This window comes from Oncorhynchus keta, chromosome 28 (genome assembly GCF_023373465.1).
Source record: "Oncorhynchus keta strain PuntledgeMale-10-30-2019 chromosome 28, Oket_V2, whole genome shotgun sequence".
Classification (NCBI taxonomy): domain Eukaryota; kingdom Metazoa; phylum Chordata; class Actinopteri; order Salmoniformes; family Salmonidae; genus Oncorhynchus; species Oncorhynchus keta.
In genome coordinates, this window is record NC_068448.1 from 29,838,091 (window position 1) to 29,862,939 (window position 24,849).

General features: G+C 43.3%; 1 protein-coding gene across 3 annotated transcripts in view; it reads right to left on the reverse strand.

The window, feature by feature from the left end:
• The window catches only part of cntn3a.2 (contactin 3a, tandem duplicate 2), a 77,827-nt gene that overhangs the window by 11,120 nt on the left and 41,858 nt on the right, over nt 1–24,849 (reverse strand). For 2 of the 3 annotated variants that reach the window (XM_035740677.2, XM_052482723.1), the window contains 5 exons: nt 19,369–19,527; nt 18,611–18,760; nt 10,608–10,678; nt 9,504–9,738; nt 1,843–1,952 (listed from right to left, as the gene is read on the reverse strand). In XM_035740677.2, the coding sequence (XP_035596570.1) occupies nt 1,843–1,952; nt 9,504–9,738; nt 10,608–10,678; nt 18,611–18,760; nt 19,369–19,527 (725 nt within the window). The remainder of the gene's footprint in view (nt 1–1,842; nt 1,953–9,503; nt 9,739–10,607; nt 10,679–18,610; nt 18,761–19,368; nt 19,528–24,849) is intronic. The other variant, XM_035740678.2, reaches the window with a different exon arrangement.

A 24,849-nucleotide genomic window follows, 5' to 3' on the forward strand; every position in this document is an offset into this window, starting at 1 on the left:
GTCGCAAAATGCTTCCCTTTGACAGCATGCAATAATATAGCCTACCATAGTGATTTAATTCACCACTTGCATTAGCCCAGATCCATGGTGTCTTTCACAATAACGTATTTGGTCTAAGTCATCCCCTACAATGGGCTAAATATGTGAGCCGCTTCAGGAAACTAGGCGTATGTCGCAGGTCACTACTTCACAGGAGAGCCATTTGAACATAAACTTTTTTTTGTTGGCAGAAATGCCTTCTGAACATGTGAACTTTCATGTGCCTTAATAACAAACTTGTATGCCATCTTTAATTACGAATAAAATTGTTCAATTACGGGCCTAGTTGGTTTAGCCACATAAAAAGACACCAACCTTCCCGCTAGCCGTGATTGGCTAAGATAATGAGTGGGCTGAAAATGCTGAGAGATGAGTTTGGATTGGTCTGCCATATAGCACGCTTCTGTCTTTTTGAAGGGCTCTCCAGTATTAGTACCAAAAGATTCAAAGGCCATTTCCTCAAAAGTGAGTTTAAATGTTTATCAACTTTCAAAGCAAAATTAATTTCCCATTGTTCCTCAACTGTAGTGTATGATACACCATTGTATGATAGTCTAATTTTAACCAATGTATAAAAAAAACATCTCATATAGACTAATTGGTGTGCCTATCTTAGCAAGAACACTACTGTTATACGCCATAGTTTTACTATTTCACTTCTTACCAATTTTGCTGGTGTAATTAAATGTGAAATCTGATATGCCAACTTCTCTTTGAATGGATCTTTTGGGGGTTTTTAACAATTCAATGAGGGCTATTCAATGAGGGCTATTCATTTTTGTACTCATTTATGGGCAGTGCTGAATATAGGTTACGTCATAAAATGAGAATAGGTTATATTGAAATGGCCCTTGTCCCAAATATCCTGTTTTGTCATTTTAGTATTGTGCACAAGCTGCTAGACAGATGTGGTAGGTATGAATGCAAAACATGTTGCCTATGTACAGAAAGATGATAGAGAGGTTTTGAAAATCAGCCTCAACCACCTGAAGATTGATATTCATTAGATCTTTTTGAATGTGGGGTAATTTGTAGAAATCAAATGTCACATGTTCAAATCCCCAGTATTTGGAAGACATAGATCAGGGGTGGCCAACCTTCTTGGGGAGCTTCCTCTATGCAGGAATTTCTCCCTATTTTAAAGGAATAGTTCACCAATTTAATTACATTTGAACTTGTTTATTTCTTATGAACAAGGGGAAACTGCAATCCATCCTATGGTTAGCCACGACCACCAACCGTTAATGTTAGCATTTTCCACCAGTTGGCAGTCTCCAAATTTCATGTCCAAATAATCTTAAAAGTAACTTAAAACCAAGTCGTTGAGATTTGAGTGTGTATTCAATTTGAAATGAATCCTGAAAAATGTATTCCACTCTGGTCATGACCAAAGCTGTGTGAAAATATACAGAATTGGCGAAAATTTGCTTTTGGGTGGATTTATGATAGCTTGGAGTTAGATTTCCTATCTTCAAAAGTTGGCAGCCCTGGTTTGGTGTTTCTGGCCCAAAAACACAGCCTGTATTATGTGTTTGTGGTGTTGAGTACAGGTGACAGGAAGTAAAAAAAGCAGGCAGATCAGCATTTTGCTTTGTATTCTTTAAAAGGGCCAAAGTGCTCTCGGGATGCTGCTGTGAAGGCCTGTATAATTTACCACACAAGTCATCCAATTAAATCAGCCGTTACCATGGAAACATGAAGTTTTGAAGTTGAGGCTTTGAGGTACACTGTGGGTGACGACAGGCATTGTAATTGTGTTGCACAAACTCGCTGTTTCATTTACATTTAAAATAGGAAATATACCTCGTAGCCGAGAACTCTTTCAGGAGTAAAGGATAGAGCCTGCCAATTCACATCAATTTCTGAGGCGGAAACACTTCTGGCCCAAACTCCCCCTGGCATACCACTCGGCTCTGAAAAGACACAACCGAGGAGAGTTTCACCCATTATTGAGAAACAACCAAGGCAAACGACTCTACAGACAAATACAACCCATTTCAAACAAACATTTATGATCCTTCAGTTTATTGCAGTGGTCACCAACCTTTTCTGAGTCAAGATCACATTCTGAGTGAAAATGCATGCCGAGATCTACCGCTTTTTATTAACATGACTTAAAAAATGTAAGCCTATGCAACAATAACCAATTAAAAACAGTACTGTTGCAATGAGGTTTGTGCAGTAAGCTATAGGCTCAATACATTAAAACAGCATACTGGCTTTGCATGAATTTACCTGCCAATGCATTGTTGTTCGGGACATTCTTTTACAATTCTATTTCAAAATTTGAGGTAGGCTATATGATCACACCGGTAATATATCCATTGTTGTATTACTTGTGAGGCACAGTTGAGTGAGCACACATTTCAATAATTAGCTTTTTATTTTACTGGGCTGATGGTGCCTGCATCTGATGGTCAGTCTCAGCAGAGGGAAAGAGCAGCAGAGTGAGCGACATCTCTCAACATCCCTCCGCTCTCCCTTTCCTCCACTGACACTGACCAAAAAGGGACACCGTCTTCCAGCTGATGGTGAAACTCGGGTCGCACCGCACAAATCCATGTTGTTACTCGTATGAACAGAGAAAGTCAAAAATTCCTTGATATTACCATAGACCCAAGCCGCTAATAATAACAACAACGCAAGCCTATATACACTTTCCTATTCATTCATTACTGCTGCACTGCTTGTTGTAGCGCTGAGTGGAAATAGGAAGAACGTGCATTTTATGGGTTATAAAAGTGTTAAATACAAAGTGTTGACAGTGCTGAGTAAGATCTTAAACATTAACTCACTCAAAAACAGCAGCTCTTTGCTGTATTCATTGACAGTCCCTCTCATGGTTTTAAACATTAGGAATCTCACAGTATCAATTTTATCATAGTTTTCTTTTATGCCTGCTAGGTTACTGCAGACTCGGTCACCTGAGCAATCTGATTGACCAGCGGTGGCATAATGCACTTGATTTCCTCTCCAGGCCTACCTTCAGACACATTAAATGGCAAGTTTACCTACCCGGCGCGCAGGGCAGCTGAATTGGATACACCTACCACCAACAGCCCGTCATGCTGGAGTGTCATGTTAGGATGAGCCTGCAGGAAGGATACCACATAAGGGAGGAGGATGTCTTCCCTGTAACGCACAGCATTGAGATTGCCTACAATGACAACAGGCTCAGTCTGATGATGCTGTGACACCGCCCCAGACCATGACGGACCCTCCACCTCCAAATTGATCCCGCTCCAGAGTACAGGCCTCAGTGTAACGCTCATTCCTTCGACGATAAACACGATTCCGACCATCACCCCTGGTGAGACAAAACCGTGACTCGTCAGTGAAGAGCACTTTTTGCCAATCCTGTCTGGTCCAGCGATGGTGGGTATGTGCCTATAGGCGACGTTGTTGCCGGTGACGTCTGGTGAGGACCTGCCTTACAACCGGCCTACAAGCCCTCAGTCCAGCCTCTCTCAGCCTATTGCAGACAGTCTGAGCACTGATGGAGCGATTGTGCATTCCTGGTGTAACCCGGGCAGTTGTTGTTGCCGCCATCCTGTACCGGATGTACCGATCCTGTGCACGTGTTATTACACGTGGTCTGCCACTGCGAGGACGATCAGCTGTCCGTCCTATCTCCCAGTAGCGCTGTCTTAGGTGTCTCACAGTACGGACATTGCAATTTATTGTCCTGGCCACATCTGCAGTCCTCACACCTCCTTGCAGCATGCCTAAGGCACATTCATGCAGATGAGCAGGGACCCTGGGCATCTTTCTTTTGATGTTTTTCAGAGTCAGTAGAAAGGTCTCTTTAGTGTTCTAAGTTTTCATAACTGTGACCTTAATTGCCTACCGTCTGTAAGCTGAAGGTGTCTTAACGACCGTTCCACAGGTGCATGTTCATTACTTGTTTATGGTTCATTGAACAAGCATGGGAAACAGTGTTTAAACCCTTTACAATGAAGATCTTTGAAAGACAGGGTCCTGAAAAAGGGACGTTTCTTTTTTTGCTGAGTATATTAACTTTGGTACTTTATTTAAAGTAACTGTCCAGTGGAAATCTCATTTTTAAAAGTTAATATTATGTTAATTCATAGCCAAATAATGTTGTTGATTCATCCTATACTTGTATTTGTGGCCAAAGCATAAATTGGATTAAAAAAAACACTTCACAAATCCCACTTCAAACTCGTATCTCAAACAGACATTTAAAAACAATGTTTGCCATTTCCTCGTAAATGATGATGTCATCTTCCTGAAGAGGATGAGCTGGCCAATCAGCTGTCTACTCAAATTCATATTTTTTATGACTGGTATATGCCCACACCCTTCCAACACAGAAAAGTTGCTTTTTAACCTACTTAATTCCCATTTTGTTGGATGGAAAACTATTTCACTCATATTTAAAATAATTATATAATTATATATAAATATATTTCATAGAAATGTGGAAACAATGGACAGTTACTTTAAGATAGTCCCCTATAGATGGTTTATTCAACAAACTAAACTAGCTATCCACTAACCCTAACTCTAGCTCTAATTCTTGCATGTTGTTGTATTTCAAATGAACAGAGTTGCAGTTGATAGTTTGTTGATATTTTGAGCATTTGTAGACCATGTTTAGGGGGCTATCCAAATAAAGTGGGGTACCCTTTGTTTTGATTGATTTATCGTTACATTTGAGTATATTATCATAATGTGCACCTCCCTAACACAACAATGCATTCTTTCAATATGTGAACTGGGGTTGTGTCTGAAATAGCACCCTATGGCTCAGGTCAAAAGTAGTGCACTATATAGGGAATAGAGTGCCATTTTGGACACACTGTTCAACAGTCTGTCACACCCTGGTCAGTTTCACCTGTCCTCGTTATTGTCTCCATCCCCTCCAGGCGTCGCTTCTTTCCCACAATGTATTTATCTCTGTGTTTCCTGTCTCTCTGTGCCAGTTCGTCTTGTACGTTTCCAAGTCAACCAGTGTTTCTCCCATTCTCCTGCTTTTTGCATTCTCATTTTTCTCATCCTCCCGGTTTTGACCCTTGCCTGTTTCTGGACTTTGTACCCGCCTGCCTGACCATTCTGCCTGCCTTGACCACGAGCCTGTCTGCCACTCTGTACCTCCTGTACTCTGATCTGGTTTTGACCTTTTGCCTGTCCACGACCATTCTCATTGCTACCCCTTTGGATTAATAATCATTGTAAGACTCCGACCATCTGCCTCCTGTGTCTGCATTTGGGTCTCGCCTTGTGTCATGATAGTACGAACTGGCCATGACAGACCCAGCAGACTTGGACCAGCTCCACCACACTGTCTCCCTACAGGGAGCCACCATTGGGAAACATCAGGAGTTGCTACAGGGCCTTTTGGAAGGGCTCAGTTCCTTGACGGAATGCCACGACCATGGGTTTAAAGCTATTATGGAGCAAATCAGGGCCTTAGCTCAGACTGTCTGCCACCTCTGAAAAACCCCAACCACCCAGTATTTTTTCCCCCCCATCTGTGGTGAGTTGGAATAGCCTATCCCGACTCCCCGTGAACCCTGTTTACCTAGTCCAGAGCGATATTCGGGGAATCCTGGTGCCTGCCGGGGTTTTCATTCTCAGTGGTCGCTTATTTTTGAGCTATAGCCATCTTCGTTTTCTTCAGACCGATCAGAGATAGCGTATATAATTACACTAATGTCAGGAAGGGCACTCTCCTGGGCTTCGGCAGTTTGGGAACAACAATCTGCCATTTGCGGGTATTTGGAGGAATTTATTGCAGAGGTGAGAAGTTTGAGTCTCCGGTATCTGGGAGAAAGGCAGCCAGCAAATTGCTTGACTTGGGTCAAAACTCCCGTAGTGTGGCAGACTACATGGTGGATTTTCGTGCGTTGGACGCCGAGAGTGCCTGGAATCCGGAGTCTCTTTTTGATACTTTTCTGCACGGATTATCTGAGGAGGTTAAGGATGAGCTAGCTGCTTGGGAACTGCTGTTGGATCTTGACTCCCTTATCGCCTTAACCATTAAAATTGATGGACGCCTAAGGGAACACAAGAGTGAGAGGAGGTCTGGTCTCGGGCACACTCGTGCACCTGACATGGCGTGTTCACCTCCTATGGAATCCGGAAGTTTCTGAAGGCAGCTCTTCCGAGAGGAATCGAAGCCACCCGAGCTCTCACGTGAATCTACGACGGGTGAGTTGGATACTCCTGAGCCTATGCAGTTGGGAAGAACTAGGCTATCAGTTTGGGAGCGCTCACAGAGGATGAATAATAACCGTTGTCTGTACTGTGGATGGGCAGGACATTTTATAGCTACCTGTCCTATTAGGAAACCCTTGTCTCTAGTGGGTACCAGTACTATGGGGAGTCAGACTGGGAGTTCCCTAATTCCTATCACCCGCACACCCCTTTTTGCTCTTGTGCTGTTGGGAGACCAATCTAAGTCTCTCCGAGTGCTCATTGACTCTGGGGCTGATGAATGTCTTATAGATGCCACGATAGCTTCGTAGCTTGGTATTCCCACTCAGCCTCTCTCTGTGCCCATGGATGCTAGGGCACTGGACGGCCGCTCTATAGGGGAAGTCACCCATAGTACTGTGCCCGTTCAATTACTAGTTTCTGGTAACCACGGTGAGACAATTCAGTTCCTCCTCATTACCTCTCCCCATGTTCCGGTGGTTTTGGGATTTTCCTGGCTTCAAAAGCCCAATCCGATGATTGATTGGACCACAAGCTCCATCCTGGTTTGGAGCCCATTTTGCCATTCCCACTGCCTTCAAGCAACACAGCCTTCCTCAAGTCATCTTCCTCAGGATGTTAGCAAGACTGTGGATGTCTGCTATCCCCACAGAATACCATGACCTCCTGGAAGTGTTCAGTAAGGCACGTGCTACTTCCCTTCCCCCGCACCCTCCTTATGATTGTGCCATTGATCTTCTCCCAGGCACTACACCACCTTGGGTTTGATTTTGTATTCTCTGTCTGGACCAGAGACCAAAGCTATGGAGGAGTACATAGAGGAGTCTCTGTCCACTGGGGCCATCCGTCTGTCTGCATCTCCTGCCGGCGCAGGGTTTTTCTTTGTGGAGAAGAAGGACAAGACCCTGCGTCTGTGCATTGACTACCGGGGACTTAATGACATTACTGTCAAGAATCTTTACCCCTTACCTCTCCTTGGCATTTGAACCTCTCCAGGGGGCCATCATATTTACTAAGTTGGACCTTTGAAATGCCTACCACTTGGTTCGGATATGCGAGGGGGATGAGTGGACATCAACACAGCCAGTGGACATTATGAGCACCAAGTCATGCCATTTGGACTCACCAATGCCCCCGCTGTCTTACAGGCTTTGGTCAATGATGTGCTTCGGGACATGCTAAACCGTTTTGTGTGCGTGTACCTTGACGACATCCTGGTTTTTCCCGATCTACACAAGAACATCTTCTTCATGTCAGACGGGTCCTTCAGCGCCTCCTGGAGAACCAACTGTTCGTGAAAGCTGAGAATTGTTCCACCACTCTACTATCACCTTTCTGGGATGTCATTGCTGAGGGCGATGTTCAGATGGATCTTGGGGTGGAACCTGGTCTGCAAGGCACAACGCTCCTAGCCTGGACCTGAAGGGGTCCCGGCTAAGCGGCTGTTTGTCCCTAGTCCAGTCCGGTCCCGGGTCCTGGAATGGGCTCATTCCTCCAGGCTGACATGTAATCCAGGGTCCCGTCGTACACTAGCCTTCATTCAACAATGTTTCTGGTGGCCCACAATGGTCCCTGATGTCTCTGCCTTCACCACCGCATGCACTGTGTGTGATCAAAACAAGACTCCAACGCAAGCTCCTTCTGGCCTCCTGCAGCCACTACCGGTTCCTCATCGTCCCTGGCCTCATATATCTCTGGACTTTGTCACTGGGCTCCCGCCGTCTGATGGAAACACTGTCATTCTGACGGTAGTCAACCGGTTCTCCAAGGCAGCCCATTTCCTCCCTCTCGCCAAACTACCTTCTGCCAAGGAGACGGGCCAGCTTATGGTGCAGCATGTCTTCTGGATCCATGGACTCCCAATAGACATGGTCTCCGATCGGGGTCCTCAGTTCTCGTCTCAGTTCTGGAAGGCATTCTGAACCCTTATTGGGTCGTTGGCCAGCCTGTCATCCAGATTCCATCCCCAAATTAACGGTCAGTCGGAGCGAGCCTATCAAGACCTGGAGACCACCTTAAGGTGCCTGGTCTCAACCAACCCCACTACCTGGAGCCGTCAACTTGTCTGGGTGGTGTATGCCCGGAACACTCTTCCCAGTTCTGTCACAGGACTCACCCCATGGAGCACTCAAAAGGGGAATCAGCCTCCACTCTTCCCTGAACAAGAGCAGGAGGTCAGCGTACCCTCGGCCCAGATGTTTGTCCACCGCTGTCAATGTACCTGGAGAAGAGCCATGGCGGCTATTCTCAAGACCAACTCCAGGTATCGTCGACAAGCAGATCATCGCCAGACCCCAGCTCCCCGCTACCGCATTGGGCAGAGGGTATGGCTGTCCACACGGGACCTGCCCCTTCGGGTAGAGTCCCACAAACAGTCCCCTTGTTTCATTGGTCCTTTTCCCATCTCCAGAGTCCTGAGTTCCACTGCTGTCCATCTTGTGTTACCCCGTACCCTCTGTATTCACCCTACCTTCCATATGTCTAAGATTAAGCCTGTGTCTCACTGTTCTTTGTCTTCTGTCCCTAGGCCCACCCCCCCCTCCCTGTGTCATTGATGGCCATCCGGCCTACACGGTAAAACATCTCCTGGGTGTTCGACCATGGGGCAGGGGTTTCCAGTACCTGGTTAACTGTGAGGGTTAGGGCCCGGAGGAGAGGTGCTGGGTTCCCGCTAGAGACATCCTGGATCCAGCCCTCATCACCGACTTCTACCGCCGACACCCCAGTCAACCAGGTATGAGCCCAGGTAGGACACCAGGTGGCGTCCCTAGAGGGGGAGGGGGATACTGTCACACCCTGATCAGTTTCACCTGTCCTCGTTATTGTCTCCACCCCCTCCAGGTGTCACTTGTTTTCCCCAGTGTATTTATCCCTGTTTTTCCCGTTCTCCTGCTTTTTGCATTCTCCTTTTTCTCGTCCTCCCAGTTTTGATCCTTGCCCGTTTCTGGACTTTGTACCCGCCTGCCTGACCATTCTGCCTGCCTTGAAAACAAGCCTGTCTGCCACTCTGTACCTCCTGTACTCTGATCTGGTTTTGACAGTTTTGCCTGTCCACGACCATTCTCTTGCCTACCCTTTTGGATTAATAATCATTGTAAGACTCCAACCATCTGGCCTCCAATGTGTGCATTTGGGTCTCGCCTTGTGCTTTAAAACAGTCAAACAGTCAGGATACATAAAATAAATCCTATCATACCCTTTCAAATAAGTGGTTGTGGAAACCAATGAAGCTGGGAAAGGACATTTTTTTGGAACTGTTGGAGTATACATGGTTTATCTCTCACCTTCCTCTGCAGAGTAGATGGTGACCACGGGACTGAACGGGCCCTGCCCTTTGCTGTTATAGGCTCCCACCTTCACGTGGAAGGGTGAGAAGGGAGCGATGCTGTCGTTCCGGTACACATAGCGGGATGCCCCTGGAGCAGAGGTGGCGACGTGGGTCCAGGTCATCTCACCGAGGCCACGGAACGCGATAATGTAACCGAAGCTCTCACCGTTCTGCAGTTCCTCGGGAACAGGCTGGGAGTGAAACACAACTATAGTGATATTAAAACACATACAAAACACACATTCAGCGAGTCATCACGCCAGACACCATCACATCCAATCTCACAACCATGACCTTCAAATTTGTTTTCTTTGCTACCTGACTATAATTGAAATGAGCAAGAAAAGCAGATATTAAAACTATTGGGCACATTATATATTTCCCTGCAGCCTTTTTAATGGAACATTATTCCCACAGTTCTTGAAATTAAATATTTTCAATAATAGGTGAAGAGTAGAACTCTTAATGTATTTAGCTTATATCATCATTACATTATTTGTTTGGCACTTATGATGCCTAAACATTTTATCTGATGTAACTTTGCAGTACTGCAGTTTTGCAACAGTGTGGGATTTCCAAGGTTCTGATTTGATTGAATTGTACCCTTTTAATCATTCAAAGTATCATGAATTGAAAACAATTCATCTGTCAGGTGGCATGTTCTGCATTTGTTTGCCAAGGGCTTATACGGGCGCCTCAACTAAGGAATTACAACCGCTGCTCCGGAGCCACATTTCAACAGCTCTGGATTTACAACACCCACAAGCCAACTAACTGATTTAATGTAAAATAATAAGCACCTTATTAAATGATATACAAGTAAGGACAACAGTTTCCTTTTAGCAGGGCGGCAGGTAGCCTAGTGGTTAGAGCGTTTGACTTGTAACCAAAAGGTTGCAAGATCAAATCCCTGAGCTGACAAGGTAAAAATCTGCCATTCTGCCACAGTTAACCCACTGTTCCTAAGCCATCATTGAAAATAAGAATTTGTTCTTAACTGACTTGCCTTATTAAATTAAGATAAATAAATTACAGGAGACTGGAACAAACGATGACTTACCTCCCATGTAACAACCAACTCTGATCTGCTGCCGCCCCCTCCTCCAACATCAGTGGGTGCAGCATCAGGAACTACACAACAGAGGCTATGTTTATGATAACACTAGTCTGGTACATACATGTCTTTTGTTTCAGATAGCTTGAGACATTTGTATTGACAAAGCTATTTGAAGCAGATCTGGGTTCAAATAATATTTGTTTTGCTTTATACTTTGAACATTTGATTGAGCCTGTCTGGTTTTTTGGGACTTCCAATTCCATTGGCTCCACTGCGCCAGACAAGCTTGTTTAACCACGGCTTAATAAGAATCTTTTATATAAACAAATACTTTTTGAGCCTGGGCCCGATTGGAGGAGGGAGGTATCCAACAGCTAGGTCATTCCAACAGTTGACTGCCTTTTGGGTAGTGTAATTTGCAAATACAAAACTTTCACCTATGACATTCTGTTATAGAACATTTTATAAAGTAATAAAGAAAAATGTATAAAGTAAGTGCCAATTAACAGGGTTGACGTAACAGGGTTTAAGTTCATCTTAAATTAGCCATAACTCTTGTGACATGGAGAATGGAAGCTTGCTGTGTGCAACAAGGAGGGGCAATTGAATGCAAGTTTCACAAAAAATGTAATTGCTAAAACATTTCTAGCCTATCTACGTTTCTATAGGAAACAGGGTTGATGTGTTATTGTCATCCGTCTCAGTTTTCCACCACAAAACACCAGAAGATCCAACTCACCTGCTTTTACACTATGATTTGACTACTAGATGTTCAATGTTTTTATTTTTATTTTTTTTAAATTTTGGGAATAGTATCACCATATTAAAACGAGAGTTCAGTTCACTTAACAGCGTTGGCCTTAAAATGAGGGACAAAGCAAAATTAATCACGTGAAATAAATAATCATCTTCAGAAATTAGGTTGAAACTCTTCTAGAAGTCAGAAAAACATGAGGGACATGTCAAAATGCAGATTTTTGGCACTTTAACAAGTCTTTATCATATTGAAAATCTGATTTATTAATTATTTTCCATGTGGTCTATATTAAAGTAAGCTATTTCAGAAGCTAGTAGATTCATGACTTACAAACAGCTGCAAATCCCAATAAAACTACACCACGTTTTGAAGTTCACTTGCTTTGTATAATAACACTATCATGACTCTAGAAAAGATGTTTAGTGGGTCAGAGTTCAGAATTTTTTTAGTCTCATTGCACAAACCTTTGCTAGCAAATTTCTCACGCTGGCTATAGCCGGGTGAGGGGCAGGCGTGTCCGGGCAAGTCCAGGAGGGTTGCCGAGCAACCTGCGCCTCGGAAAAGATCAACATCTGCATGGTTTCCACGAGTTACCACAACCACAAAGTCAAAATGTAATAATTTAATGTTAGGGTTAGGCAAATGTTAGCAGTGTGGTTAAGGTTAGCACTAAGGTTAGGGCTAGATTTAAGAAAATAAATTGTAGAAATAGGGGGGGTTCATGACTTGTGGCAACTAGTGGCGACCCATCTGCATCATCCATGCTATCCGGAATCCTTGGGACGTCTCTGCATAGCGCGGCAAATTGCCTTGATTCAATGCTAGGTTCGGACAAAGAGTGTAAAGAGAAGCAACTGTCATATCAGTGCTTGACTTGGGATGAGAGGTGCAGGAGCAGTGGCGACCCGTCATTCAGGACAGGGGCAGAGCCCCACCTATTTTGAGCCCCACCTGTTTTGCTAAAACAAAAAAATATATATACAGCACCAGTCAAAAGTTATATATATATATATATACAGATGCTCAGCACGTGTTGGCTGCTTTTCCTTCCTCTGCGGACCAACTCATCCCAAACCATCTCAATTGCGTTGAAGTCGGGTGATTGTGAAGGCCAGGTCATCTGATGCAGCCCTCCACCATTCTCCTTCTTGGTCAAATAGCTCTTACACAGCCTGGAGGTTTGCTGGGTCATTGTACTGTTGAAAACCAGATGGGATGGCTTATCGACGCAGAATGCTGTGGTAGCCATGCTGGTTAAGGGTGCCTTGTATTTAAAAAAAATCACTGACAGTGTCACCAGCAAAGCACCCCCACACCATCACACATCCTCCTCCATGCTTCACGGTGGGAATCACACATGAAGAGATCATCCGTTCACCTACTCTGCTTCTCACAAAGACACGGCGGTTGGAACCAAAAATCTCCATTTGGAATCATCCGACCAAAGGACAGATTTCCACCAGTCTAATGTCCATTAATTGTGTTTCTTGGCCCAAGCAAGTCTCTTCTTCTTATTGGTGACCTTTAGTAGTGGTTCCTTGCAGCAATTCAACCATGAACGCCTGATTCACGCAGTCTCCTCTGAACAGTTGATGTTGAGATGTGTCTGTTACTTGAACTCTGTGAAGCATTTATTTGGGCTACAGTTTTTGAGGCTGGTAACTCTAATGAACTTATCCTCTGCAGCAGAGGTAACTCTCTGGGTCTTCCTTTCCTGTGGCGGTCCTCATAAGAGCAATTTTCATCATAGGCACACCTTCCAGGTGAAGTTGTTTAAGAGAATGCCAAGAGTGTGTAAACCTGTCATCAAGGCAAAGGGTGGCTACTTTGGCTATCCGAAAATGTTAATTACTTGCTTAATATAAGGAATTTGAAATGATGTATACGTTTACTTTTGATACTTAATGTATATTAACATTACATTTACTTTTGATACTTAAGTATATTTAAAACCAAATACTTTTAGACTTTTACTCAAGTAGTATTTTAATGGGGGACTTTTACTTTTACTTTCACTTTTACTTGAGTCATTTTCTATTAAGATATCTTAACTTTTACTCAAGTATGACAATTGGGTACTTCTTCCGCCACTGGGAATTAGTAGGTGTGTCCAACTTTTGAATCGTACAGTATTTCGCAACACTGCCGGTGAAAAGACGACAACGAGTCTACAACGTTAATGCTTATAGCTAAAAAGTTAACAAGCGAGATCTTGTAGTACGGCTAGTTATGTTTTGAATTGGCTATATAGTTAATGAAATTATTTTCTAGGCTACCTGCTGCTGAAATGTCTCTCTCTCCTCGAGCAACAGCCCATTCGCACTGGCACACACGCAGATGAAGCACAGCACACACAGAGAGACGCACTGAAGGGTAGGCCTAATTCTGATCATGGCTGATATGTACATTTTTAAGTGATTGAGCATATATTTTAAAAAGGAAAACGTTAAAATTCCATGACTTTTCCAGGATTTTCATGACAGTAAGAACCCTCATTTGGCAATTTGGAACAGCACATCCTGTACATTCAGTCTGGCGCATTCTCAATCTGCAAATTCTCAAACTCGAACAGACTACTGACACGTATACACCGGATTTACAGACTAGCGGCAAATAAACCTGAACAGTGGAATCAGGATATGAATGCCCACTCTCCATTGTTATTCAATGCAGATCTCGCCTTAATTCCGCTTTGATCAACCTTTTTTTTTACACTGTGTGTGTGTGAATCCAGGCTGGTGATAAGCCACTTTGTTTTAAAGAGGAGCCCGTACGCCGTTCCCCCAAAATTGGAGGTGGGATGACGGCACTCCGGACAGTTCCGGCCTAAGTCAAGCACTGAGTCAGATGCATCATAATACCCTGGAAGTAGAGCCACACTGGGAGCCAGATTTAAAACGGAATTACATTGAAAACAATGGAGCAGGGTCGAGCATATTAAAACTCAATTCAATGTATTTTTGGGAAGGTCTGTGATCACAATTCTAGTAATAAATTACATTTAAACATCAGATGGTTTTGGGGAGCTATTTCATAGTTTTATCACGGTTCCATTATTTTCCTATTTTCGTCTTATAGCAACCCTATACTTGTCATGACTGTATACATCCCTTTTGTGAATATGCCCTGAAATATTTTTGTGCAACCTGGAATTACAATTTAAGAGGACCAGTGCTTCTATAGTGAAACAAATCTCACACCTGTGCCGTTTGCGAGCAATTGTTGTTACATTGTACAGTATATTGTTTCTTCAGCATACCGCACTAGCGAGCAACAGCATAACGTCACTTCACAGAGAGAACCACAGAGAACCATGAGTTCTTCAAGTTTAGCTGTATCCACACATTTTTGAATGATCTGAATGATGATGAAGATCGTGAAGGGCGTGATTGAATTTACGATATGCAACAGGGATTGGCAACTAGGTTTGGCCTCCAGTGAATTTCTTCCTGAGCTTGTAGCTAGTCAGCGGGCCAGAACAGCAAAGGCTAGCAAAGACTCGCAGCCCAATTCATAGGCCTACACTACACATTGAACACATCTGGTTAGTGGGCTAATTAATTAAATGACGATAACATAAAAATGTCAATGTCTCTATTAATACCCTATTTAGTGATATTCATCTTACCATACTTCTCAGATGCCAAACCAGTGTCTTGTTTGCAACAAAACTGTCGCTGTAAGGAAATAATTAAATATGAGACGTCATCATGAATCCACCCCAGACATGAGACCTGAGTCCGATGAAGAATTTGAAGCTGGCTACTCGTCCGTGGCTTAACCCAAAAGCAAAAGATACAAGTGCGTCCCTAAAAGCTGCCTGGGCTTAAAAACATATTCTCTTTTACATAACTTGAATATCTCAATTGATAGCAACAGTCACATTGTGATTGTATTAGATTACTAAATACTTCCCAAACAAAGTCAATATTGTTGGTGTCCTCAACCTGCAGAAGGCCGTAGCTCAACCTCTGAATGTCATAGACTAACCAAATATACTTTATCTCCATGTGCATCAGAGCCGTGTCTTTCTTGTGTATTTTACAGCTCGTTTTTAGCAAAAAAAGCATTGTGTTAATCATCGAGTTTATCATCATTATTGATTGCTTTATGTAATCTGGATCCATTTTATTTCCTCCCTCAAGCTAACAAGGGGTATGCTTTTTGCCAATTACCCCCTCAATTCGAGCCCCTTTTTTCAGCCATACACCAAGCCTTCCACAGACATAGAGGCAGGCCTGGTGACAGTATTTGAGGAAATAGCTAGGCCTACCAACAAATACATGAATAACATTACTGCATCTATCAAACAGGTAAGCCTCTCTCTTATTTCTTAAATAGGGCTCCAACAAAGTGCTCTTGTTATTAAATTAGCCTACTCAGCTTTCAGTGCCAGGTGATGTCCATATTGATTTTAGGAATAGCAATCCACACAAGAGTGTTGGCTGCATCTCAACTAATCTTTTTTCTAATTTATCCAATTATATTCCATTATCTTGTTTTTATCATGGGCATATTCCATCCTTTATGTAATTAAGCTTTCACATGTGTGTTTCAGTTTTTATCAAGTGTGTTGGTGCTTGCTTCTAAATATGGCAAAAACAATTGACTGCTGTAGGTTGAGGTTCTTGTTTCCTATTCCCTGACAAAAATATGTTGTTATTATTATTATTTATTACGATATCTCTGTGATATTTTAGTTACATTGAATTTTACAAATAAAAGTGATTAAATTGCTCTGCCCAAATCATCTTATAAAATTAAAATGGGATAATAATGGACTCATAAAAAAAACAATCAAATAGCTTGCCAATAGCATCCGCTGCAAATACAGTGCATTCGTAAAGTATTCAGACCCCTTGACTTTTCCACATTTTGTTACGTTACAGCCTTATTCGAAAATGTATTAAATACATGTTTTCCCTCATCAGTCTACACACAATACCCCATAATGACAAAGTACTCAGACACTTTGCTATGAGACTTGAAATTGAGCTCAGGTAAATCCTTTTTCCATTGATCATCCTTGAGATGTTTCTACAACTTCAATGGAGTCCACCTGTGGTAAATTAAATTGATTGGGCATTATTTGGAAAGGCACACACCTGTCTATATAAGATTCCACAGTTGATAGTGCTTGTCAGAGCAAAAAAACATCCCATGAGGCCGAAGGAATTGTCCGTAGAGCTCTGAGACAGGATTGTGTCGTGGCACAGATCTGGGGAAGGGTACCAAAAAATGTCTGCGTCATTGAAGGTCCCCAAGAACACAGTGGCCTCCATCATTCTTAAATGGAAGACGTTTGGAACCACCAAGACTCTTGATAGAGCTGGCCGCCCGGCCAAACTGAGCAATCGGGGGAGAAGGGCCTTGGTCTGGGAGGTGGTCACTATGAAAGATGGGAGAATTTTCCAGAAGGACAAGCATCTCTGCAGCACTCCACCAATCAGGCTTTTATGGTAGAGTGGCCAGACGGAAGCCACTCCTCAGTAAAAGGCAAATGACAGCCCACTTGGAGTTTGCCCAAAGGCACCTAAAGGACTCTCAGACCATGAAAAACAAGATTCTCTGGTCTGATGAAACCAAGAAACCAAGAAATCTGTGGTCTGAATGCCAAGCGTCATGTCTGGAGGAAACCTGGCACCATCTCTATGGTGAAGCATCATGCTATGGGGATGTTTTTCAGAGGCTGGAACTGGGAGACTAGTCAGGATCGAGGGAAAGATGAACGGAGCAAAGTACGAAGAGATCCTTGATGAAAACCTGCTCCAGATTGCTCAGGCTGGGGAGGTTCACCTTCCAACAGGACAACGAACCTAAGCACACAGCCAAGACAATGCAGGAGTGGCTTCGGGACAAGTCTCTCAATGTCCTTGAGTGGCCCTGGACTTGAACCTGATCGAACATCTCTGGAGAGACTTTAAAATAGCTGTACAGCAATGCTCCCCCTTCCAACTTGACCAAGCTTGAGAAGATCTGCAGAGAAGAATGGGAGAAACTCTCCAAATACAAGTGTGCCAAGAAGACTCAAGGCTGTAATTGAGTAAAGGGACTGAATACGTATGTAAATGTGATAGTTCCGTTTTTTTCTTTGTCATTATGGCGTATTGTGTGTGTAGATTGATGAGGAATTTTTTTTTGAAAAAGTCAAGGAGTCTGAATACTTTCAGAATGCACTGTATTTAATTTCTTAGTGGAATTGTGACCACAGACCTTCCAAAAATACTTAATGGGATTTTTTCCCACCCTGCTCCATTGTTTTCAATGTAATTCCATTTCAAATCTGTCTTCTAGTGCGGCTTTACTTCCGGGATATTATGACGCATCTGACAGTTCCCTCTCTTTACATTACTTGGTACCAAGGCCCCAGGGTTCCGGTCTAGAAGCACGCTTTTCACTGTACCCAGAGGACACTTTTGGTATTGCAGTTTTTCTGAAGTCAAGCCCAAAATGAACGTTTTCATAGATGGGGGAAAGGGCAGTACCTAGTCAGTTGTCCAACTGAATGTATTCAACTGAAATGTGTCTACCGCATTTAACCCAACTCCTCTGAATCAGTGGGGTGCGGGGGGGTCTGGCCTTAATCGACATCCACTGTGCCCAGCTCCCATCGAGAAGTCAAATGAGAAAATTGCAAATAATACACTTTACAAAAACATTCTTTAAATTATTAAAGTAAATTGTCAGATTTTTTTCCATCACTCACAGCCGAAGATTTGATTTGAATTCACTTTGTCAAATTTCTAGATGACCTGATGATGTTGTCACTTCTCGCGCTGCTCCAGTGCGCACTAAGTGCTCATGCGCAGGCGTAATCAGCTCTCTAAAACCGGATCTGGACAACCACGAAACAGTGCATGCAAACATGAGTAGATTACATTGAAAACAATGGTTGTCCATCTTGAACGCGGCCTCTAGTTCATATATAGCTCAGTGTTTTGGACCGAATAGCTAGCTTGACAGCTAAAATGAAAAAAAAAAATAGGGAGCAGTATCTAACAAAATATCTACATTATGGCATTTACTTATCATAACAGAACTTAATCAACCTTTTAAAGGGCACTTCCATTCAATATAACAGGATCTAAAAATTCAATATGGTGCACAATTTCTACTTAAAATCAGAAGGGATGCAAAAGGCACTCTATTCGTGGAATGACCCAACTACTTCTCATGAAAAGTTTATGAAGCGTTTTATGAATCATTTTATGAAGCGTTTTATGGAGTGGAATTTGCGTGAACAACTCACCTGCATCCTCTGTCCGTGTCTGGAGGGAGGTGGGACTGGGCTCGCCCACTCCCACACTGTTCTTTGCCACAACTCGAAACTCGTACTCCACCCAGGCATTGAGATCCACCACCGTGGCTGTCAGTGTGTTGCCATCAATTACCTCAGGAACTAGGGACAGAGGGAAATAAGGCTAAGATCAGGCATCCCATCAACGTAGATAAACCATCATTTCAATCAAATAGTCCCTTATGGTAAAAAAATTATACACGGTTCACTTTAATCCAAGGATAGGGCATCTGTTGTTGTGGGTCAACATTAAATATTCTTTTACATGTTCATGATCACATTTTTTACGAAGCTGGGACAATTGTGCTCCGCCCTATGGGACTCCCAATCATGGCTGGTTGAGATACAGCCTGGAATCTACCAGGGTCTGTAGTGACGCTCCTAGCACTGAGATACAGTGCCTTAGACCGCTGCACCCCTCGGGAGCCCAAACGCAGGGATGGAACGTATGGATATTGGGCACTGGCACACCGGCCAAGAAGACTGCAATTTTTACTAGCCCGGATCCAAAATCTGTGCCAAGACATATTTGAAAAGACAGAATTTCACTAGCCGTTAGGTTAGTTGGGCACATTTTCTGCTATCCCAGTCTGAAAAGAACTAGCCACGGGCTAGCGGGCTAGCTTAATTTCCATCCCTAATGAAATGTATGACCTATCAATTAAATCTTCACAGATAAACAAAGAGGCTAGATCAATGTGCAGGCCTACCTGTGTCCACCCTCTGCCAGCCCACAGTGAAGGGGGTCCTGGTCTGGATGAGGTAGCTGGTGATGGGGCTGCTGTTATCCCTGCCGCGGCTCCATGAGAGCTGTGCTGTGCTGTCCGTCACCTCCTCTACTGCCACTGTGTCTGGAGGGCCAGGGGGGCCTGACTCGATCGCAAATTAAGCAGAGTTAGAGTCCCCCCTACTGTACACGCACATGCAGGCACGCACACACATACACACCTCTTTATTATCTGCTGCTGCAACAGCTCCTTAATTCAGCTGCCATCCACACTGAGCCAATCTCAAATGACTCCCTATTCCCTATACAGTGCTACTATATGCGCGCAAGACTGTCGGTCACTTTGGATAAAACTGTCTGCTAAATTACATATAGTGCCTTCTGAAAGTATTCATACCCCTTGACTTATTCCATTAATTATTATCCTGAAAAACTCCCCAGTTCTTAACGAGTACAAGCATACCCATAACATTCAGCCCCCACTATGGTTGAAAATATGGAGAGTAATGTGTTGTATTGGATTTGCCCCAAACATAACACTTTGTATTCAGAAAGAAAGTGAATTGCTTTGCCAATTTATTTTTTGCAGTATTGCTTTAGTGCCTTGTTGCAAACAGGATGCATGTTTGGGAATATTTTTATTCTGTACAGGCTTCCTTCTTTTCACTATGTCAATTAGGTTAGTATGTGGAGTAACTACAATGTTGTTGATCCATCCTTAATTTCCTCCTATCACAGCCATTAAACTCTGTAACTGTTTTAAAGTCACTATGGTGAAATCCCTGAGTGGTTTCCTTCCTCTCCGGCAACTGAGTTAGGAAAGACGCCCGTATCTTTGTAGTGACTGGGTGTATTGACACACCATCCAAAGTGTAATTAATAACTTCATCATGCTCAAACATATATAGATTTTTACCCATCTACCAATCGGTGCACTTCATTGCGAGGCATTGGACGACCTCCTTGGTCTTTGTAGTTGAATCTGTCACGACGTGGCCCTTTTTGGGTGTAGATAGTGGCTCCCCCTCTCTCATTTTCTCTCCCACATCAGGTTTTACAACGGTCATAAATACCTGGTAGAAACTGCCATGTAGTACTGAGGGAGAGAGTCTATGGAGAACAGAGATTCTCTTGTCGAAACTAATAATCTCCAAAATGGGAGAAGTACAGGAAACACACATAACTGTATCTCTTAAAGTGGACATTTCCCAACTGTCAGGTTTACTTCTGAATGTTGCATAAGATGAATGAATAATAGGGGTGAAACGGTACGTGTATTCGTATTGAACCGTTCGGTACAGGGTCCAGGGTGCATGGTTCGGTATGTACTGCGAACCTTCATATATTCCAGCTAGGAAGATATATATATATATATATATATATATTTAATTGTACCAAAAAATATTATGGCATATAAATTAATGTGGGAAAAATATCTATATAAACCCAGCAAAAACAGAAATGTCCTCTCACTGTCAACTACGTTTATTTTCAGCAAACTTCAAATGTGTAAATATTTGCATGAGCATAACAAGATTCAACAACTGAGACAAACTGAACAGACATGTGACTAATGGAAATTGAATAATGTGTCCTTGAACAAAGGGGGCGGGGTAACAGTCAGTATCTGGTGTGGCCATCAGCTGCATTAAGTAATGCAGTGCATCTCCTCCTCAGGGAATGCACCAGATTTGCCAGTTCTTGCTGTGAGATGGTACTCCACTCTTCCACCAAGACACCTGCAAGTTCCCAGACATTTCTGGAGGGAATGGCCCTAGCCTCACCATCCGATCCAACAGGTCCCAGACGTGCTCAATGGGAATGAGATCCGGGCTCTTCGCTGGCCATGGCAGAACACTGACATTCCTGTCTTGCAGGAAATCACGCACAGAACGAGCAGTATGGCTGGTGACATTGTCATGCTGGAGGGTCATGTTAGGATGAGCCTGCAGGAAGGGTACCACATGAGGGAGGAGGATATCTTCCCTGTAACACACAGCGTTGAGATTGGCTGCAATGACAACAAGCTCAGTCCGATGATGCTGTAACACACCGCCCCAGACCATGACGGACCCTCCATCTCCAAATCAATCCCGCTCCAGAGTACAGGCCTCGGTGTAACGCTCATTCCTTTGACGATAAATGTGAATCCGACTATCACCCCTGATGAGACAAAACCATGACTCGTCGGTGAAGAACAGTTTTTGCCAGTCCTGTCTGGTCCAGCGACGGTGGGTATGTGCCCATAGGCGACTTTGCTGCCGGTTATGTCTGGTGAGGACCTGCCTTTACAACCGGCCTACAAGCCCTCAATCCAGCCTCTCTCAGCCTATTGCGAACAGTCTGAGCACCGATGGAGGGATTGTGCATTCCTGGTGTAACTCGGGCAGTTGTGGTTGCCATCCTGTACCTGTCCCGCAGGTGTCATGTTCGGATGTACTGATCCTGTACAGGTGTTGTTACACATGGACTGCCACTGCGAGGACGATCAGCTGCCCGTCCTGTCTCATTGTAGCTCTGTCTTAGGCGTCTCACAGTACGGACATGGCAATTTATTGCAATTTATTGCTGTGGCCACATCTTCAGTTATCACGCCTCCTTGCAGCATGCCTAAGGCACGCTCACGCAGATGAGCAGGGACCTTGGGCATCTTTCTTTGGGTGTTTTTCAGAGTCAGTAGAAAGGCCTCTTAAGTTTTCATAACTGTGACCTTAATTGCCTACCGTCTGTAAGCTGCTAGTGTTATTTGGATTTTTACAAAAAAAAGAAACATCCCTTTTTCAGGACCCTGAGTTTTGTAATAAAGTTGTCTTAAAAAAAGAAAGGTATTTTGTCTCGTAGCTGTATGCAGCTCCGCTCATTAGTTATTTCACTCCAGCGAGAACAGAGCTAAGAGACCGTCGTAGCAGCAATTAGCTGATGAAGGAATTAGCAGTTAACTAAATGCAAAGGAGCAGAACTAGAAGAGATCATTGAGGTCTGCCACCTGGGAACAACCTGGGAACATTTCGGTTTCCCTGTAAACTATAACGGGGATTGCCAACGAGTGGTGGATAAAACTTCTACAACGTGTAGGCTCTGTTCATTGCCGATAGACTATTCGAGTGGCAATACGAGTAACATGACAACTCATTTGCCACAGAACAACAGCAAAGGCCCTTGTGAAGATGCTGGAGGAAACAGGTACAAAAGTATCTATATCCACAGTAAAACGAGTCCTATATTGACATAACCTGAAAGGCCGCTCAACAAGGAAGAAGCCACTCCTCCAAAACCGCCATAAAAAAGTCAGACTACGGTTTGCAACTGCATATGGGAACAAAGATCATACTTTTCAGGGAGAAATGTCCTCTGGTCTGATGAAACAAAAATATAACTGTTTGGCCATAATGACTATTGCGATGTTTGGAGGAGGCTTGCAAAAAATAATGTGGTGATCCTAACTGACCTAAAACAGGGATTTTTTTACCAGGATTAAATGTCAGGAATTGTGAAGACCTGAGTTTAAATGTATTCGGCTAAGGTGTATGTAAACTTCCAACTTCAACTGTACATGGTGGAAGACCAAAGAGTTAATATACCCTCATGTTGCCATGTTAGCAAGGCGCTACCTGGCTGTGCCTGGTACCTCTGTCCCTAGCGAGAGGGTATTCTCCACAGCGGCTGACATTGTCACAGCAAGCCGATCTGTGCTCACTGCAGATAATTTGGAGAGACTAATCTTCTTAATTGGACTATGCACTCTTGTTGAAGTTCTGTTTTAAATGGCTAGGCACTGTTGTTGATGTTCTGTTTTAAATGGCTAGGCACTGTTGTTTTTTGTTGTCCCTTTGTTTTCATATGCTCCTGGGAATTAAAGCTACCCATGTTTACTATTATAATAAATGGAAAATCTAAATACAAATTACATATTTCTCAGGCATTTATTTTGTCCATGTATCGAAACCGTACCAAACCGTGACGCCACTGTACCGTATCATACCCAACAGTGAGTTTTGTGAACTGTTTCACCCCTAATGAATAAGAATACTTTTGAAAAGATAACAACAGGCCCAGGAGACCAGACAGAGTGTAGTGTTGGCTACATGGCTGGAAATGGTTCAACTCTGAGACTATCGATCACTACAGAATAAGAGCAAATCCTAGACGTAGAATTACTAGTCTGCAGCTGGAAATTATGTAAATCTAGCGCGAGAAAACCAACAACCGCGGAAGCATCTATTCCATGCAACGACCATCTGTATGCCTGACGTATCCATTACAACAGACACTATCCAGAGCCGCTGAGAAAGCGACAACTATGAAAGACATTATGACTTCTGGGGAAGTTAACCAGAGACTCTCTGATGAACTGACTCTCCAGCATGAAGGGTCGGCGATTCCAACAGAGAAGACAACAACGGCATACAGGCGTAAATACATACATTTCAATTAATATAATTATCAACTGTGTGTAGTGGATCCATTTAGTCTTTCCCACTTTTTATCTGTCCCCACTCCTTTCCATTGTCTACCAAGCCGTCATACTGGTTTAGCCCACTAGGGACTTATCAATGCACTGTGTTAGTAACCAATAACCATATTGTTTGTTTATGTAATTCTGTTACTTGATTAGTTAGTTAGTAAATAAACAATTAATCCAATTTGTATATCACTGATTCATTATGGAGGCTGGTGAGGTAATAATAATACACAAATACAAGACTGTACTCGATAAGATATGAAAATATCTGAAGAGTCGATTCGGAAATAGAGACTGTATGTATGGGGTACAGAGATGAGATGTGATAAAAAAAAAACACTATTATTGCACACAGAGTGAGTCGATGCAACTTACAGATGGATGAAAATGTATAGAATGGTTACCTGAAAGAAAATGGGGGAGGGTCATGCTTTTTAAATTTCAGTGAAGGGGAGGGTTTAGTATTTTTTTTATATCTAGTCAAGGGGAGTGTTATGTAATTTGTAATTTATGAAATTTAAATATTTCTCAGGGTTTTAGAATTAGTTGCTTATTAGGCTATACTGTATATCGATGTGTGCCCTCATCTCTGATTCTCAGCTGGGCGCGCAATATCACACACACAGATGACACCATTCTGTATACTTCTGGCACTTCTTTGCACACTGTGTTAACTAACCTCCAGACGAGCTTCAATGCCATACAACACTCCTTCCGTGGCCTCCAACTGCTCTTAAATGCAAGTAAACCCAAATAACTGCTCTTCAACCGATCGCTGCCCACACCTGCCCGCCCGCCCAGCATCACTACTCTGGATGGTTCTGACTTAGAATATGTGGACAACTACAAATACATAGGTGTCTGGTTAGACTGTAAACTCTCCTTCCAGACTCACATTAAGCATCTCCAATCCAAAATGAAATCTAGAATCGGCTTCCTGTTTCGCAAAAAAGCATCCTGCATTCATGCTGCCAAACATTCCCTCGTAAAACTGACCATCCT